The following is a 16,641-nucleotide window of genomic DNA, read 5'->3' as shown; positions in this document are numbered from 1 at the left end:
CAAATTTGTAGAAATTATTTATATTTAAGTATTTTTATCATAAAAAAATCACAGTTATTTTAAGAAGCAAACATTCCTTGAATATGTCTTTTAAAAAAAATCCTATCTGCCAAGAAACTTAAAGTTAACTGTTTGTTTTAGTGACAAATGGGGAAAAAATCTGAAATGATGGTGTTTTATTTACTCATAGGTGTTTTAAGTCTCTGGAAATGTACTTTTTTTTTTTTTTAGAAGAATCTGATTTATACATGTTTTAGGAGCATTTATTCAACAAATATTTACTGAGAGTCTACCATATGACTCAGTAATGGATGTATCTTATTATTACTGTAATAAGATACTGTATTAGCTGCTGAGTATGCACAAGTGAACCAAACAGGACCCCGCAAAGCAGTATGTGCCTTTGCACGTGCACTTGAGAAATCCTGGTTGTTGCTCTTGCTTAGTTGGGATCCCTGCAACCATTGGGGGAGCAGGTTTGGGGTAAACAGACTTGAATTGGGTGTTCTCTGTGCATTTTGTTTATTTAGTTCATGTTGGTAAATTACTATTTTAAGTAAAGTTGTTTCCCTAAGCATTAAAAAGTTGTTTTTTTTGTAGCCTGAATGGGTTCCAGGGTGGCTCTGCCTTGACCAGCTGTGCTGTGTGGTCCTAAGTCAATTCCCTTCCCTTGCCTGGATCTGAGTTTGCCTCATCCTCCTTGTGAGCCAGCCATGTGAGAGTCAGTGAGTCAGTGCCTGAACTAGGATGGCTGTTGGGGCAGGTGGATAGACACAGTTTCTTTGTGAAAAATGACCCCTTAACTGTCACTTGCTTACACTGATGATTAGAGTGGAGAGATCAAAAACAAAAAAAAAGTCATGCCTCTTAGTTAGGAGATAAAAATTTTAATAAATGACAGAATCACTGGGATGATTTGGGTCTCAGAGATGAGTAACTTTTCCACAGACACAAGAAAAAAGTATTTGTGAAACTTTTAATAGAAAGCATTTATCAATAAGAAAGAAACATAAGAGAAAGCTGAAAATGTTAGTTAACTTATGATGTCTGTGTATTTACCAAAAACATGCTAATCTTGACAAGTAGGATTCAGTGGAAACCAAACGTTGTACAGTGTGTGTCTAGGAAGAACCAGGTGGTAGAGGAGCTAATGAATGAACTTTTATTGGTGAATATTGGTGTAGACGTTATTTTAAACAGTGTTCCTCTTCTTATGGATTGAGGAGATGAGTACATTTTCTTCTGTGTTTTGCACATGTGGAAGGGGAGGGGTTACTGCTAGACCGGAAGCTAAGAACCAAACCGTGACTGCTATTGGAAGAAAATGTCTTTTCTTCCTGCATATACATCTAAGGAGGGAGAAGCCAGCCTTGAGGATCAGGACAGACTCTTCATTTCTGGGCAGTATAACAGGCTTTACAGCTGAGCAGGGCAAACTTTTTCCTTCTGCAAGCCCTGCCCTAGGGCATTAATAGATATGAATAAATCTTTGTTTTTGTATGTTGGCAGTCTGCAGAAGCTTGGGTCACTGCAATTCTTTGGACCTTTTAGTATGCTTTAGTGGTGTTTGTGAACCAGGGCAGCATTTTACAGGGAAGATGAATGGGGTGTGTGGGGTGGTGGGCAGCACTCCCCCTGACTCTTTCTCTTCCACACCCTGCTGGTGTGGGAAGAGTGATATGGGGGTGCCTAGTGTCTCTGAAGAGCCCTCTACTCCAATCCTTGGAAGGAAAGAGCCTGGTTGGTTCCCCAGGAATGGTGGCTGAGGGTCATCTGTTTAGACCTGAACTGGTTTTGTGCCGAAGGAGCAGGCAAGATCCTTGAGCCTGGGCACTGTCCAAGACTGGGGTCTGGGAAGGACCCTCATCTGGGCCAGAGTCCCAATTTATAATGGAAAAGGTGCTTTGAACTGGTATGTTGCTGAAGCATGTCACCCTAGGAACTTAGCACAGTGATAGAAGCCCAGATATGAACTGGGATTTAGGTTTCAGCTCTGATCATTGCTCTTAGCAGGGTTGTGAATGTTGGCTATTGACAGCTCTCTCTGCCTTCAGAGCAGGTATCTGGAAAGAGCTGTTCACATTCACTGTGTCCACTTCCTCACCTCATATCTCTCGTCTCTCCACAGCCCGCTGCAATCTGGCCTGCACTCCCACCAATCCATGGACACTGTACTTGATTGCTAAATCTCATGTGTGCCTTCACTCCTTACCTGAGTTGACCTCCGTGCTGCAATTGAACACTCCCTTCTCAAAGCATGCTCTCCTCCTTTGGCTTCCAGGACATGACACTCTCCTGGATTTCCTTCCTGCCTGGGTTTTACCTTCTTGTCCCAGGGCTCTGTCCTTAGTCCTCTGCTTCTGTTTCTGCTTTTATGGCCTCATAGAAGTGGCAGCAAATGGTAACTGAGAGCTTGGGCTTTGCCACTGGGCTGCTTGGGTTCATACTGACTTGGCTTTACGTGCTGCTTTCCAGCTGTCACTTAATCTCTCTCCTTTGGTTTCCCTGTTTGTTAAAATATGATACATGCTGGTGAATCGTGTCCTGAGAGTTCAGTGAATGCTGAAGGCCGCCATGAGCGCAGTGCGCATGCCTCCTTCCGTGGTGCTGCTCGGAACCGATGTCTTTATTTCAGCAACACCCGAACACAGCACTTGGCACCTAAGCACTTAGTGAATGGATATTTTTTTCCTTCATAAAACTCCTGAGAGGTAGCTATATAACATTTCTCATTCTTCAAATGGCGAATGAGAGACCCTAAGTAGGTTAGTGACTGATAGAACCACATAGGTGAAGAACTGGAACTCACTCATTGACTGCAGATCATTCAGTCCCCAGCACCCTTCACGCTCTCCTGTCCTCATCACTCCCTGAGAGCCCTGGGCCTTCAACCAAGGGCTTGTGCAAGGAGGAAAGGCATGAGGTTCAGAATTCACCACTTCGCACTCCTGAGACCTCAGGAGGTCACTTAAATACCTAAGCCTTAGTTTTCCCTGTCTGTTAAGTAGAAATAATTATCTTTGCCCTGCCTGTCATTCATGATTATTGTAGGAACCAAATGACATAATATATTTGAGGGCACTTGTACTAAGGTGGGGTATTTTAATCATCTTATAGTTGTCTTGTAATTTATAACTTAAGACGGCCTGAAGCAAGACTGCCCAGATTTGAATCCTGGCTTTGTCGTTTGCCTAACCCCCCTCCGCCTCCGTTTTCTTATCTGCATAAGGCAATAATAGTTCTTTCCTCATGGAAACTGAACCTAAATGAGTTAGTACATGCAAGTGTTAAGAACAGGGCCTGGTTCAAAGTAAGACCTCAATAAGTGTTCAGTGGCTATTATTATCTGTTATTACATTTTGGTATCAGACAATTACCAAATGAAAGTTATGTTTCCTAACTGAAAACCCTGACTGAACGTGGCAAAATCTTCAAGTGGCAGAAACAAACAAAATTGTTGTGGACATTTTGCTCAAAGTCATGTCAGACTTCTGCTTAAAAAACCCCAAATCCTGTTTTTTTTTAAATCAGGTATCTCTTGAAGCTTAAGACTACTGGGACTGATGTGCCTACATGTATTTTAGAGTCAGGGTTACTTGTTGAGCTGACCTTGTTTCATGAAGTGTGTACATGAGATAGCACTGCAGTGCATTTTGAGAGAACATTGACATATAAGAGAAACAGAAAGGTTAGATGACTTAGATGAGTATTTTTGGAGAGTAAATTGAAATTATAATAACTTCTGTTTCTGGTGTGATTTGGGTTGGTGGAAGTATTAACTTATTTGTGTCGTCGCTAGGTTTATTTCTTGACCATAACATTTTTTCAAAAAGGAACTAAAAACCCATCTTTTCTTTAACATCTAAATTCCTTACAATACAAGCTGTGGAAGTGTTTAAATTAGCAGTACTGTTCTTTGGAAGTACAGAGTTAGGATGTAGCATACCTTAATTTTGTGCTCTTTGAATTTGTTTTGTAGGAAGTCTGCGGTCTTGCAGTTCTTCAGACTGCTTTAATAAAGTGATGCCACCAAGGAAAAAGAGAAGACCTGCTTCTGGAGATGATTTATCTGCCAAGAAAAGTAGACATGATAGGTATGATGTAGAGACAGTAGATCAGAATCAGTGATACATATGTCGAAGATGCACATTTCTACCTAATTTAGTGTGGGTCTTCTCAGTGTGCAAATGCCAAGTGGAATGGGCTTTGCCAGTCGATTTTTCAAAATGTAATTATTTAATCATGTTTATTTTGTGTTTTAGTTTAAAAACATAAGAACAAATTAGGTAATTTGAATTCTTAGAAGTTAAAGTTTTATCTTAATCCATTGATCGCCCAAAACTGGTGCAGAGTTGATTTCTTTCCTTTCAAAGCCTTGCTGTCTGTGCCTGCTGAGGACCACAGAATTGGTGTCTTGTTCTTTAAGCGGGTCTTACTCATTCACTTCAACCACAGAGCTGGAGAGATCTTCCTGTACTTAATGGTCTGTGCCTGCCCAGAATATCAGCCAAGCTGAGGTTTATTCTCACATGGGTGAGAATTCGATAGAACTGTGAAAAACAAGGCTCTTTAAATCGCTTCTCTTTCAGATAAGTGAACTTGTTAATTTTGGTAACTCCAAGGGCCTGTTAGATTCGTTTATTTCAAACATCTTTATTGTTTCACCCTGAGTTTAGTAAGTAGTTTTTTCTTCCTTGTTTTAGAAACAACGAACGAACATCATTGTCTAGTCTTTTCTACCTTTCTCCATCTTTCCCCATTCTGGCTTTGTGGGTCACATCACTAATGGGCCAGAATTTCCACATGTATTAATCCAGGGAATTTAAATGAGATTTTTCTGTTTCTTTCTTGCTGTGACTCAGAGGAATAAGAAAGACTCTGAAAATGTAAAAATAATGTCATTGTTTATATCTCAGATGAATAGAAAATATTATCTGAAAGAAGATAGTAGTGATTTAGAAAATAATCACCAGCAATCTTTAGGCTAGTGATTTTTCAACTTTACAAAGGCAGGCTACTTTGATACTTTTTTGGTGGTGTGGACGTTATTATCAGAATTGTTAAATTCTAACAATCACATAACATTTTGTGACTTTATAGCACTTAGTATTTTCTCACCACAGGCTAATAAAATATAGTATGATAAAGCCAGATTTGAAACTGGCATTGTAGTTGCAGTTTCTGAGTTTCATTCTTGGCCCTTCTTTTTTAAACAACTTTGTTTACATACCATAAAGTTCATCCATTTTAAGTGTACAGTTTAGTGATTTTTATTAAGTTAACTGAGTTGTACACGCCATCACTACAAACCAGTTATAGAACATTTCCATTATCCCAATAAGATCCCTAATGCCCATTCAGCCACTCCCAGCCCCAGACAACCACTAGTCTACTTTGTCTCGACAGATTTCCCTTTTATGGATATGGTCTTTGTGTCTCGCTTCTTTCACTAAGCATGTTGTTTTTGAGATTCTTGCATGAAATAGCATATATCAGCATATCATTCTTTTTATTTGCTGAATGGTATTCCATTGTATGCTCTTGGTTCTTTTTTGTGTATTTTTGAATAATTTATACAGTGTCTCCAAGTTATTGACCATTTACAGGCTTCGAGCTGAGATAGGAATGCCTGGGCCCAGAATTAGATCATATCTATTTGAACACTTGGCCAGTATCCACTTTTGTTTCTAGGTGGTATGGCTACCTTTTATAGAAGAAATACAAAACTGCTGGTTTGCAGTTTCAGTAACCTAACACCTTATTATAACCATGTACTTTTTTTGGTGTTAAAACCCAGAAACTGATCAGAGGCATATACTGATAATCGGGTGAGTGTCTAGGTCATGAATCAATGTTCAATAAAAAAGAATTATACCAAATGTCCAACAATGATAGACTGGATCAAGAAAATGTGGCACATGTACACCATGGAATACTACGCAGCCATAAAAAATGATGAGTTCATGTCCTTTGTAGGGACATGGATGAAGCTGGAAACCATCATTCTCAGCAAACTATCGCAAGGACAAAAAACCAAACACCGCATGTTCTCACTCATAGGTGGGAATTGAACAATGAGAACACATGGACACAGGAAGGGGAACATCATACACCGGGGGGCCTGTTGTGGGGTGGGGGAGGGGGGAGGGATAGGATTAGGAGATATACCTAATGTTAAATGACGAGTTAATGAGTGCAGCACACCAACATGGCACACGTATACATATGTAACAAACCTGCACGTTGTGCACATGTACCCTAAAACTTAAGTATAATACAAAAAAAAAGGATTATACACTTGACTGTTGAACAATACAAGTTTAAACTGCACAAATCTACTTCTGTGGATTTTTTTCAGCCGAACAGAGATGGAAAATATACTATTGAGGGATGTGAAACCCCACCTGTATGGAGCACTGACTTTTGGTATACACGGGTCTTCCAGGGCTGACTGGGGGACTTCAGTATGTGTAGATTTGGGTATAGGTGGGGGTCCTGGAACCAGTCCCCTGCATATACTGGGGAATTACCAAATATTATTTTCATATTCTTACTATGAAAATAAAAACTGTATTTATAAATGCTTATATACACCACTAGGTAATTTATATATAAGTAAGGGATACAAAAATGTATATACTTATAATTTTTCTATCCAGATCATCATCTTAAAGCTATTGCCTCCTCTTCCCTCTCCATGTAGGGAGTATCACCTTCCTCAGCCCCTGGTTATTATGAAGTATGTCATTTTTGTGGAAGGTCACAGTTGCAACAGGAGGCTGCTGTGCTTCCTGATTCAGTTCTCTAGTTTATGCTGGGCTGTCCACAAGGCTAGAATTAGAAGAAAAAGGCAGAAGCTAGTTTCTCTATACTTCTGTCTCCTGAGGTTTCTAAGGTTATACTAATCAAGAAACCACCCAAGGGACATTGTCTTTGTCAGCCTTACATCAAAGTTTATTTTTTTCCCGGAAGCTTGGACATGATTTGATGTTTCTTTTTATTTGCTTAGTGTTCTCTTGAGTTGTCTAATATTGAGAGATTCTTCCTTAGACTGTGTTCCGTGCCCAGTCTAACTTGTAAGACACAGAAGACAGACATGAGTTGTAGGCTACATTAATAAATGTAGGCAAGACATTTCTTGCCATATCTCACCATTGTTTTGTAGTTCTGGCTGGTGAGGTAGAAGGGAGTATATCAAATACCTGTTCTGTTCCGTTCTTACTGATTATTTGTTAATCAGAGAAAAACTTGTATTAAGTGCTTACCACTTCTATATTAGGAGTGACTGTGTTTAAACACTGTAGTTAAAAGCTGAAGCCTGCAAATGCAGGAAATAAAACGTTTAAAATATACTTAAAATACTGATTGAATAGATGTCTGGTTTGGGTAAAAGAATATAAATTATCTGCTACTTTAAAGAACTCAGTATCTTTAAATAACTTAAAACTGCCTTTTCAATTTCTAGCATGTATAGAAAATATGATTCAACTAGAATAAAGACTGAAGAAGAAGCCTTTTCAAGTAAAAGGTGCTTGGAATGGTTCTATGAATATGCAGGTAGGTATTCATTTGTATCATCTAAGACTGATCCTTATGACAATAAGGAGTACCTTAGAGATGACCAAAGAATTTAAAAATGTGTACATTTCAAATTTGGGTGTGCGTGTGTGTGTGTCCCTGTTAGACAGAGGGAGAGAGGGACATAGCTGTAACAAATCACCAAATGGCCTATTTTATAGCCAGCAGCTAAGCCAAATAATTCAGAACACTAGAAAGGAACTGAAAAGATGAAATGACTTGGGAGAAATACTTTGGATTGCCAGGAAACCTATTTGGAATGCTGATAATGGGTGATTATTTGGTCAAAGCACCTGTGTTAAAATAAGCTTTGCTGCTTTGAACCCTTACTTAGTGCAGTGAAATTTCTTTATATTAAGTGTTTCTATTTGGAAAGATCATTTGGCAGAAAATGTTTGTTTTGTCACTTAAAATGTTTTAAATTTAGTCTTTCTTTTTGCAACTTACTATAATTGGTTGGGTAATATAATGTTGCAACCTGGGGCTTATTTGTTATTGTGGCTTTGTATGGTGTAAAAAAGAAAAAAAAATTTTCAAACAAGCTCAAGCTGAAGGCTCTTTTATCTTTCTTCTTTCTCACCTTATTTCAGGCTCTTTTATAACTTATCAACTGGCTATTCTAGCAACCTTTAGCAACCTTTAAGCCAATTTTCCTGTCATCTCTTCTCCAGACAACCTGCCATGTGCCACTGTTGTCTAATTTTTTTAAAACTAAGCTGAGCAGATCATACATACATTCCTTAACAACCCCAACCACTCCCCTCTAATCCCAACCCTATCTCCTGGCCAAAAGAATCCCTGCTATCTGCAGGATAAAAGACAGTGAACTCCCCGTGCCTTTGCCTGAAATGATTTTCTCCGCTTTTCCATCTGACATGCTCTTACATCTTTTAAACCCTTAATTACCTTAGTAGCCTTTTCTGTACTTCCACAGGATAGTGTTTATAACTTGTTATAACTTGTTTTGGTTCCCTTTTATTGGTATCAAAATGAGGAATTCCCCCTGTAGCCTGATCTGGCTATTTTTCTCCTATTCCCATGCAACCCTTTTTGTGATAAGAGCCTTGCCCCTGTTGGCCACAGAAATTGGTCTAGGTGGCTGGCACATAACCCAGGCCAGGCCAGTCAGACAAATCTTCACAGGGGTTTTCAGATTGAAGCTGGGAGGATCATGTCTTTCTCTTCTGGTGGAGGACTCGAGAGGTTATAGTTCTGATTCCTGTAGTTCTTCTTTGGACTTTTGTGAGCTACCCCAACATCTTTCTAATGGATTCTCTATCATTCTTTAATGAGTTTGATCTGGATTTTGTTTGTGGGGCATGGACACTAGTGCAAACACATGGATGCTGTTAGCATTTGTCTGTTTTCATGTTTACAGACAAATTAAACAAGAGTTCGTTTGATTCATTGAACCTGAATCTCTTGGAAACCTTTAGAATTTCTAGTAAAAGTGATTGACGGCTGGGCGCGGTGGCTCACGTCTGAAATCCCAGCACTTTGGGAGGCCAAGGCAGGAGGATTGCCTGAGTTCAGGAGTTCCAGACCAGCCTGGGCAACACGGTGAAACCCCGTCTCTACTAGAATACAAAAAACTAGCCAGGTGTGGTGACATGCACCTGTAATCCCTGCTACTCAGGAGGCTGAGGCAGGAGAATCACTCGAACCTGGGAGGCAGAGGTTGCAGTGAGCCGAGATTGTGCCACTGCACTCCAGCCTGGGCGACAGAGCAAGACTCCGTCTCCAGAAAACAAAAATAATTGACACTGTACCAGATATTCTGTAAATAGGTTCTGAATGAATGAAGAGCATTCTCATATTCTTACCACATTGATTATGAAGATCTCTTGCTTTCCTATATTGATTCACATTTATTGTTATGAAAATGTTTTATAAGAAGGAAATTTTAAAGAAAAAGTACACTTAATCCCATCACCATAGCATAGCTATTCTGATTTTTTTGGTACCTTCCTTTATAAGCAAATACAGATTTTTTCATAATATAAGCCAAGAAAATAGCAAGGTATGATTTTTATTCTTGTTTGCCTTTCTCTGACTTTAGAAGGGTGACATTTTGGACATAAAGATTAAGCTACATTATTTAGGTTCCTTGAAATCCCTGCTAAGTCATTCGTTTTAACTGATCCCTTCAAGAAATTTGTGTGGAGGTGACTATTCCTATTTTTAGCCACCCCCTTCTTTTTCCCCCTTTTGCTATAGCTTGTCCATAGGGAAAATAACTGGCATTGGGAATAACTGAAAGCCCCATTGGCATGTGTTTTCATCATGTGTATCTCAACCACGTAAACTGAAACTGTAGGTCAGTATTAGTCAAGAAAAATGAATCGTGAGAAGAACCAGTGTGACTAACAGGTTGTGCTGTAGGATGAGTCTGTAGGAACAGGCTGTGATGCCACAGACCCCCTAGATACCAGCACGAAGAGGGCTTGTAAATGAAATTGAGCCATGTTCATTTTCCGTAGAAGAGAGCAGGCTGGTTTGGGCTGAGGATAAATGCTGACTCCCTGCCTTTTAATCTGGAGTGGAGTGGAGTGGAGGGGCAGCGGGGGCCTGGTGTGTGATTATTTCACATGGATGGACCTTCAGCTCTTCCCAGAATTCTCAGTTCCACTTTGTACCTTGCCCTCTGCTTTCTGTGGCTCCTAAGGCCTGAGCCCAGCTCCTCCAAGTTTCTGTCTGGCCACTTAACCCCAGTCATCCTCTGCACATTCTAGGATGCAGCTTCTCACTTTCTAAAATCTCCACCAGCTCAATTTCTGATCTCCAGAAATGTAATGAATAAACCCTTCTTCGCTGGGGGCTTTTCCTCCTGTTCTCTGGTTGTAGGTTTACTCCCTTTCGCACTTTGGTACTTTAGCTCTCTGTGACTTTAGAAAGGATCGGCTGGGAGGTTCAGGGGAAGTGTTTATTTAGACCTTGGTCTGAACCTGGAATCCCATTTTGTTTCATTAGAATGAAGACAACCAGGCTGGGCATGGTGGCTCACGCCTGTAATCCTAACACTGGGAGGTCAAGGCGGGTGGATCATGAGATCAGGAGATCGAGACTATCCTGGCTAACACGGTGAAATCCCATCTCTACTAAAAATACAAAAAATTAGCCAGGCGTGGTGGCATGCGCCTGAGGTGCCAGCTACTCGGGAAGCTGAGGCAGGAAAATCACTTGAACCGGGGAGGCAGAGGTTGCAGTGAGCCAAGATTGCGCCACTGCACTCCAGCCTGGGCAACAGAGCGAGACTCCGTCTCAAAAAAAAATGAAGATGACCAGTTTACATAATTTATCTAATAACTTCCACTTTTTGAAATATATCTAAGAATAAGGAATTAAACCAAATACACAGGTGCCAACATTGGTTTTACAGTTATACTAAAGCTCACATACATAGGTCATAATAGTTCTACAAGTCCTGACTGTAGGCCCTTAAGTCTATTTTGGATTAAGTTCTATAGCAGAATTGTTTGGTTTACCAAAAATAAAGTCAGTCATGGACAGTTGCAACAAATAATAAACTGGTCTGATAGCAAAAGAAGAGATGTTAAAAACTACCTAAGAGACCATGTGGGCCCCATTTGCCTCTGTGATGTGGTATGCTATAATTATGGGGCCATTATGAAAAGGTCAAATATCTTTAGTTAGGGGCCCCTGCTTAAGATGGCAGGGAAAGTGGAAGGACCACTTCTTTCTGGATTATTGTCAATATATCAGCCTTACCAGATGTATCTCCAGTATCTTGTCACCTAGGGCATTTTATAGCTTATTATTTTAGATACAAGTTAAAAAAAAAAAAAAGAAAAACAAAACCTCTCTCTCTCAAACTTCACTTCTAACCCACTTTGTGTTAGCCAGTGGTGTATTTTTTAGCTTGCTTGACAGAGGTAATTACCTTAATTCTACAGGTAAATTTAGTGTAAAATACAACTAGAATCCCAACAAATCATGCAATTACAACTAGATTTAAATGTGTGCATGGGAAAGATGAGAAGAAAAGTGTTAGGGCTGGGTGCAGTTGGTCACGCCTGTAATTCCAACACTTTGGGAGGCTGAGGTAGGAGGATCGTTTGAGCTAAGGAGTTTGTGACCAGCCTGGGCAACATAGTGAGACCCCATCTCTTAAAAAAAGTGTTAGATGGCAGGGTTATTGGTAGCATTTCAATAATGTTGATTGGCAAACTATATTTTAACCTATTTTGGATAAGATATTACTTTGACAGTCATGCCATTGCAAATTATACTCTAAAATCTTGCTCTTCTAAAACACACAGACACATGTATTTATAAGTAGTACAGCAACACTACAAAATTGGGAAAAAAAGAAAAAGCATTAATAACTTACATAACCACTGCAAAGGATACCTCAGTAGACCTTCGTTGAGGTCTGGGGTGCAGTCAGCAGAAGCACCGTGCTCAGAGTTCATTTTCCCATGTGGCAAACAGGCAAATAAGTAGAGAAATATTACCTTTATAGTGAACATTGACAGAAAGAGAAGGCACTAGCCAGGTTGGAGGATGCACGAGGGGGAGAGGAAACCGGGGAACACCCAAGCCATGTGCAGAGGCATGGCAAATGCAAGGCGGCTTGCTAGGCTCGAGAATAAGTTACACAGGCCAGGCGCAGTGGCTCATGCCTATAATCTCAGCACTTTGGGAGGCCGAGGCAGGCGGATCACGAGGTCAGGAGATCGAGACCATCCTGGCTAACAGGTGAAACCCCGTCTGTACTAAAAAATACAAAAAATTAGTCGGGCGTGGTGGCGGGCACCTGTAGTCCCAGCTACTCTGGAAGCTGAGGCAGGAGGATGTCATGAACCCGGCAGGCAGAGCTTGCAGTGAGCCGAGATTGCACCACTGCACTCCAGCCTGGGCGACAGTGCCAGACTCCATTTCAAAAAATAAATAAATAAATAAAAGAATAAGTTGCACAGAAAGAGCTTTTTTAAATTAGGAAGAATAGAAACCAAAGAGAGAGGAATTTTAAAAGAATTACAAAGTAACTTCCCCCCCCTCCCCCCCCCCCCCCGGCTCTATGCAACTGCTTCTCAATAAGCCATATCAGTAGATACCAAAAAGTATCTGTTGCTAAAAAAAACACCTCTTAACAAAATAGGAATAGATGAATATTTCCTTATCAGAATAATTATTCTTCAATCTCACAGCCTAAATACTTTAGTAGAATGATGAAAAGAACTTTGATTCATATAAATAAACACGCATATGTACACTTACAATGGGATAACATAAAATGTATTAATATTAGCTAAGAAGAATGAAGTAGATGTATGGGTACTGTCACAGGAAGATTACCAGACACAGTCAGTGAAAAAGGCAAGGTGTAGAATTACAAGTACCTCACAAACCCACGTGTGTAGGTGAACAAATTTGAAAACTGCATTTTAGTATATATTTGCCCATATGCAGCAAAAAGGTCCAGGAGGATACATGTCTATCTGGTAAAGGGAGAAGGCAAGTTTCTTTTTTTTACTGTTTATTTTACTCTGTATGTTCTCTATTTGAATATTTTATCATGTGAATGAATTGATGTGTAGTGTGTCTAATACATACATGAATGTGCACATGTGGATACATGCACTCTCAAAGAAAGCAGGCAATATATTGTATGATAAAATGCTAAATGTCATATTTGAGTCAAGAATGAGATAAGAATGTCCACTCTCACTACTCTTATTTGCCATTGTTTTGGAAGTTACTAGGCACTGCTGTTAGACAAGAGAAAGAAGCAAGGAGTGTAAATATTGGAAAGGAGGAGACAGAAATGATCATTGCAGATGAAATGATTCAATTATTTTACACTTGGAAGGCCAAAGAGAATTGCCTGGGCAAACTTAGAAACACTAAATAAATATGTATATATTCCATGCATGTACAATTCTATAGATGGCTTATTTTGAGAAGTGTTGTTAAAGAAGCTCTTTAATAAATAGTTGTCTCTGCAGAGTAGGGAGGAGTTAGAGGGGACAACTTCACTTTTGGAACATCTTTATTTTTTATTTTCAAATGAAACTTTGTATCATGTTTATGTATTAATGTACAAAACTAAAATATTATTTGGTTTTCTTCTGATAATCAAGATAAGAAAACTAGGAATATATCAATATATATATTTATATATAAATTTATATTTTTAAATTTATGTTTATACATTTATATAAAAAGGGGATAGAAGGGGACAAAACCCCAGAAAAAAGTAACAGATTTGAATATATGAAGTAAAATATTGTGTAACAAAGTAGAACATTTGTGATTAAAAGGAAAATAATGGCAACAAGAAAAAAGTATTTGCTTTGGCCAGATTATGAGGAAGGGCCTGAGTTTGAACTTTAGGGGGAGCCAAGGATTTGAAGCAGAAAAATGAGGTAAGACTTCCCAGCAGGAGCTCCGGGTGACTTTAGTGTTCCTCGTTTGTTAAGAACAGCCACCTTATACTTTGTGTTAGTGAACGTCTTGTTGTTACTTTGTATTGAAGTTACTCCTGTACTTTGTCTCCCTTCATGGAGGGCAGGGACTATTTGCACCCTAGGCAACTACTGCAGTGCATAGCTCCAGGATGTGTCTAGCAAATGTTATGGGAATGAAATAGATACATACTAAGAAGGTGAATTCTGCTGGACTTGATGACTTACTAGATCTAGAGGGTATAGGAGGATTGTAGAGCGTTTCCTATATTCTGGTATTCAGCCATTCATTTAGTCCTTCATTCAGTTTTTATTGGACCAGCTATTCTATGCCAGATAGTATGCTGAGCTTGTAAGAAGAATAAAAGAACTCTTGCTCTTGAGTTTAGAGGGAAAGACAGATGAGCTGGGACTTTGAATGCAGTGTGCTAAATGTGTGAGAACCATTCCTAGCATTGCGAGGGGTCACAGTACTGCCTGACCCAGCCTCTGCAGGTGGGGAGATTGTGAGGACTACCCCTTTGCTCTCAGTCTTAAAGGTTGAATAAGTTAGCCAGGGGAGTTGGGGGAAGGGAGAGGAGGGGACAGGAAGGGAGAGGAAGACAGGCAGAGACACAAAGAGTAATACCGTGCTGGGTGTGTGTTCGGTGGTGGTGCAGAGTGAAGCCACAGGTAAGTAGGTGTTTCTGGACCTTAATTTTTTTTCATCCAGCAATATTTATTGATTCATTTATTTCTGAGAAACTTGTTTTGCAGTTGGAAAGATATAAGACTGAAGAGGGAAGAAAGGCACTAGATCATAGAGAACCTTATGTGATAAGCCAAACACTTTGGATTTTATCTTTAGGCTCTAGGGAGCCATTGAAGGATTTTAAGCCAGCATGGGATTGCGTTTGAAGTGGATTCCTTCAGTGGCTGTTTGCAGGATGGGTCGGGGGGAAAAGACTCTGGAATTAGGAGATCATGAGGAGACTGCTGTAGTTGTCAAGAATAAAGCCTTGAAAGAGCATGGTGCAGGAGAGGCACAATTAAGAAATAATTAGAAGGTAAAATTGGTAGTACACTTGATAATTGATTGGGTGTGAGAGAAAGGAGGAATACAGGAAGACTCCCAGGTTTCTATTTCTGGGTGTGCCACCAGCTGGGACAGCATACAGGAGGATAAGCAGGCCTGATATCGAGAGACATTGGGCTCCGTTTTAGTTGAGGCAGTGTTTGAAAATGTGAAATGCGGGAGGAGTAGGTTTGAAGCAGAAGATGAGTGTAGTTACGGCAGTTAAACAGGAGGTGGAGCAGCTAGTGATAAAGAGGCAAGTAGTTCAAAAGTAAGGCGAAAGTGTGGTCTAGAAAGCCATTTGGGTAGGACCCGAGACCTTGAGTATGGTTAAAATTTCCTAGGAATAATGTATATAGCAGGCACTAGAAGAGGTTTAAGGATGAATCTTTGCACATCAAATTTAACCATCTGGGAGAAGCAGAAGAACCCATAAAGAAGCCAAAAGAGGAGAGGAAGGAGGAAAGCCAGATGAGAGAGGGTGCTTCAAGAAGCCATGGGAAGAGACAGTTTTGTGAAAAAAGAACTGCTTCAGATTTTCAGATATCACACAATGGTCAGATAAAACAAAGACTGAATTTGTCTGTTAGATTTGACATTTAGGGGGTTATTGGAGACCTTGGCAAAAAGAATTTCAGTGGAGAGCTAGGAGAAGAAGAAACCAAATTCCAATGGTTACAAAGTGAAGGGGAGATAAATTAGAGATGGAATGTGTGGATGCTTCCTTCAGGAAGAATCAGAGCTAATGCTAGAACGGAAAAGGGGGCGTTACTGTCTTTATCAAGAACAGAGTGATAACTTGATTTTTTTTCTATGTAAAAGAAACATTTATGTTTTTTCTTATTTAATTTTATAGAGACTATTATGTGGTTCTTTGCTATGTTTTCAAAAATTATTTTATGTATTGAAATTATTACCCAAGTAAGAGTAGAACATTAAGCTGTTTTAAAGAGCAGGAATTGAATTCAGCCTTAACTTTAGACAAATGGTATATACCATATTCCAACGATTGAAGGACATGGTGATAAGTTGATTTAAATGATTGTACAAAGTAGAGTCCTTTAAAGATACTGAAATTCGAGAATACTTTTCAACTTAGACTTGATTTTTTTTTTCCAAAAGGAGTTAATGGCCTTTAAGTCTTACTTGTTGACAGTATAATACTACTACAGTGTTAATAGTATGGTGTGCATGGTCAGATTTAATTTACATAAGACTGTATTTCACAGGAACTGATGATGTTGTAGGCCCTGAAGGCATGGAGAAATTTTGTGAAGACATTGGTGTTGAACCAGAAAACGTGAGTCTAACTTACTGAGTTGGGTGAATCAGTTGGTTGTTTTTCATACTTAAATCTTTGTTCTTTAGCAAATAAATAAATAATTGAAAAGTAGTGGTATGTTAGTTTTTATGAAGCAATCTAAGAAATAAGTTCTAATTCTAGTTTGACTTATAAGCAGATTCTCCATTCTTGTAAGTGATATGGTGTAACTACAGTTATTTTTTCTCTCATTTAATTTCTTGTATGTAAAAGGTACAGTAAGCCAGATGCTTACAGAATGGTGTGGCCACATGTGCCTA

The 16,641-nt window shown here is 39.4% G+C and overlaps 1 protein-coding gene across 16 annotated transcripts in view; it reads left to right on the top strand.

Moving 5' to 3' along the window:
* The window catches only part of DCUN1D4 (defective in cullin neddylation 1 domain containing 4), an 85,480-nt gene that overhangs the window by 39,046 nt on the left and 29,793 nt on the right, over positions 1-16,641 (top strand). For all 16 annotated transcript variants that reach the window (XR_008679383.2, XR_008679381.2, XM_055385668.2 and 13 more), the window contains 3 exons: positions 3,980-4,094; positions 7,466-7,557; positions 16,290-16,360. Coding sequence is in view for 14 of the 16 variants with exons in the window: in XM_004038663.5 (XP_004038711.1) it covers positions 3,980-4,094; positions 7,466-7,557; positions 16,290-16,360 (278 nt within the window). In the remaining 2 variants the exon portion in view is untranslated. The remainder of the gene's footprint in view (positions 1-3,979; positions 4,095-7,465; positions 7,558-16,289; positions 16,361-16,641) is intronic.

This window comes from Gorilla gorilla, chromosome 3, assembly GCF_029281585.2.
Source record: "Gorilla gorilla gorilla isolate KB3781 chromosome 3, NHGRI_mGorGor1-v2.1_pri, whole genome shotgun sequence".
Classification (NCBI taxonomy): domain Eukaryota; kingdom Metazoa; phylum Chordata; class Mammalia; order Primates; family Hominidae; genus Gorilla; species Gorilla gorilla.
Note: the sequence above shows the minus strand (reverse complement) of the source record. Positions and strands in the feature narration are given on the sequence as shown.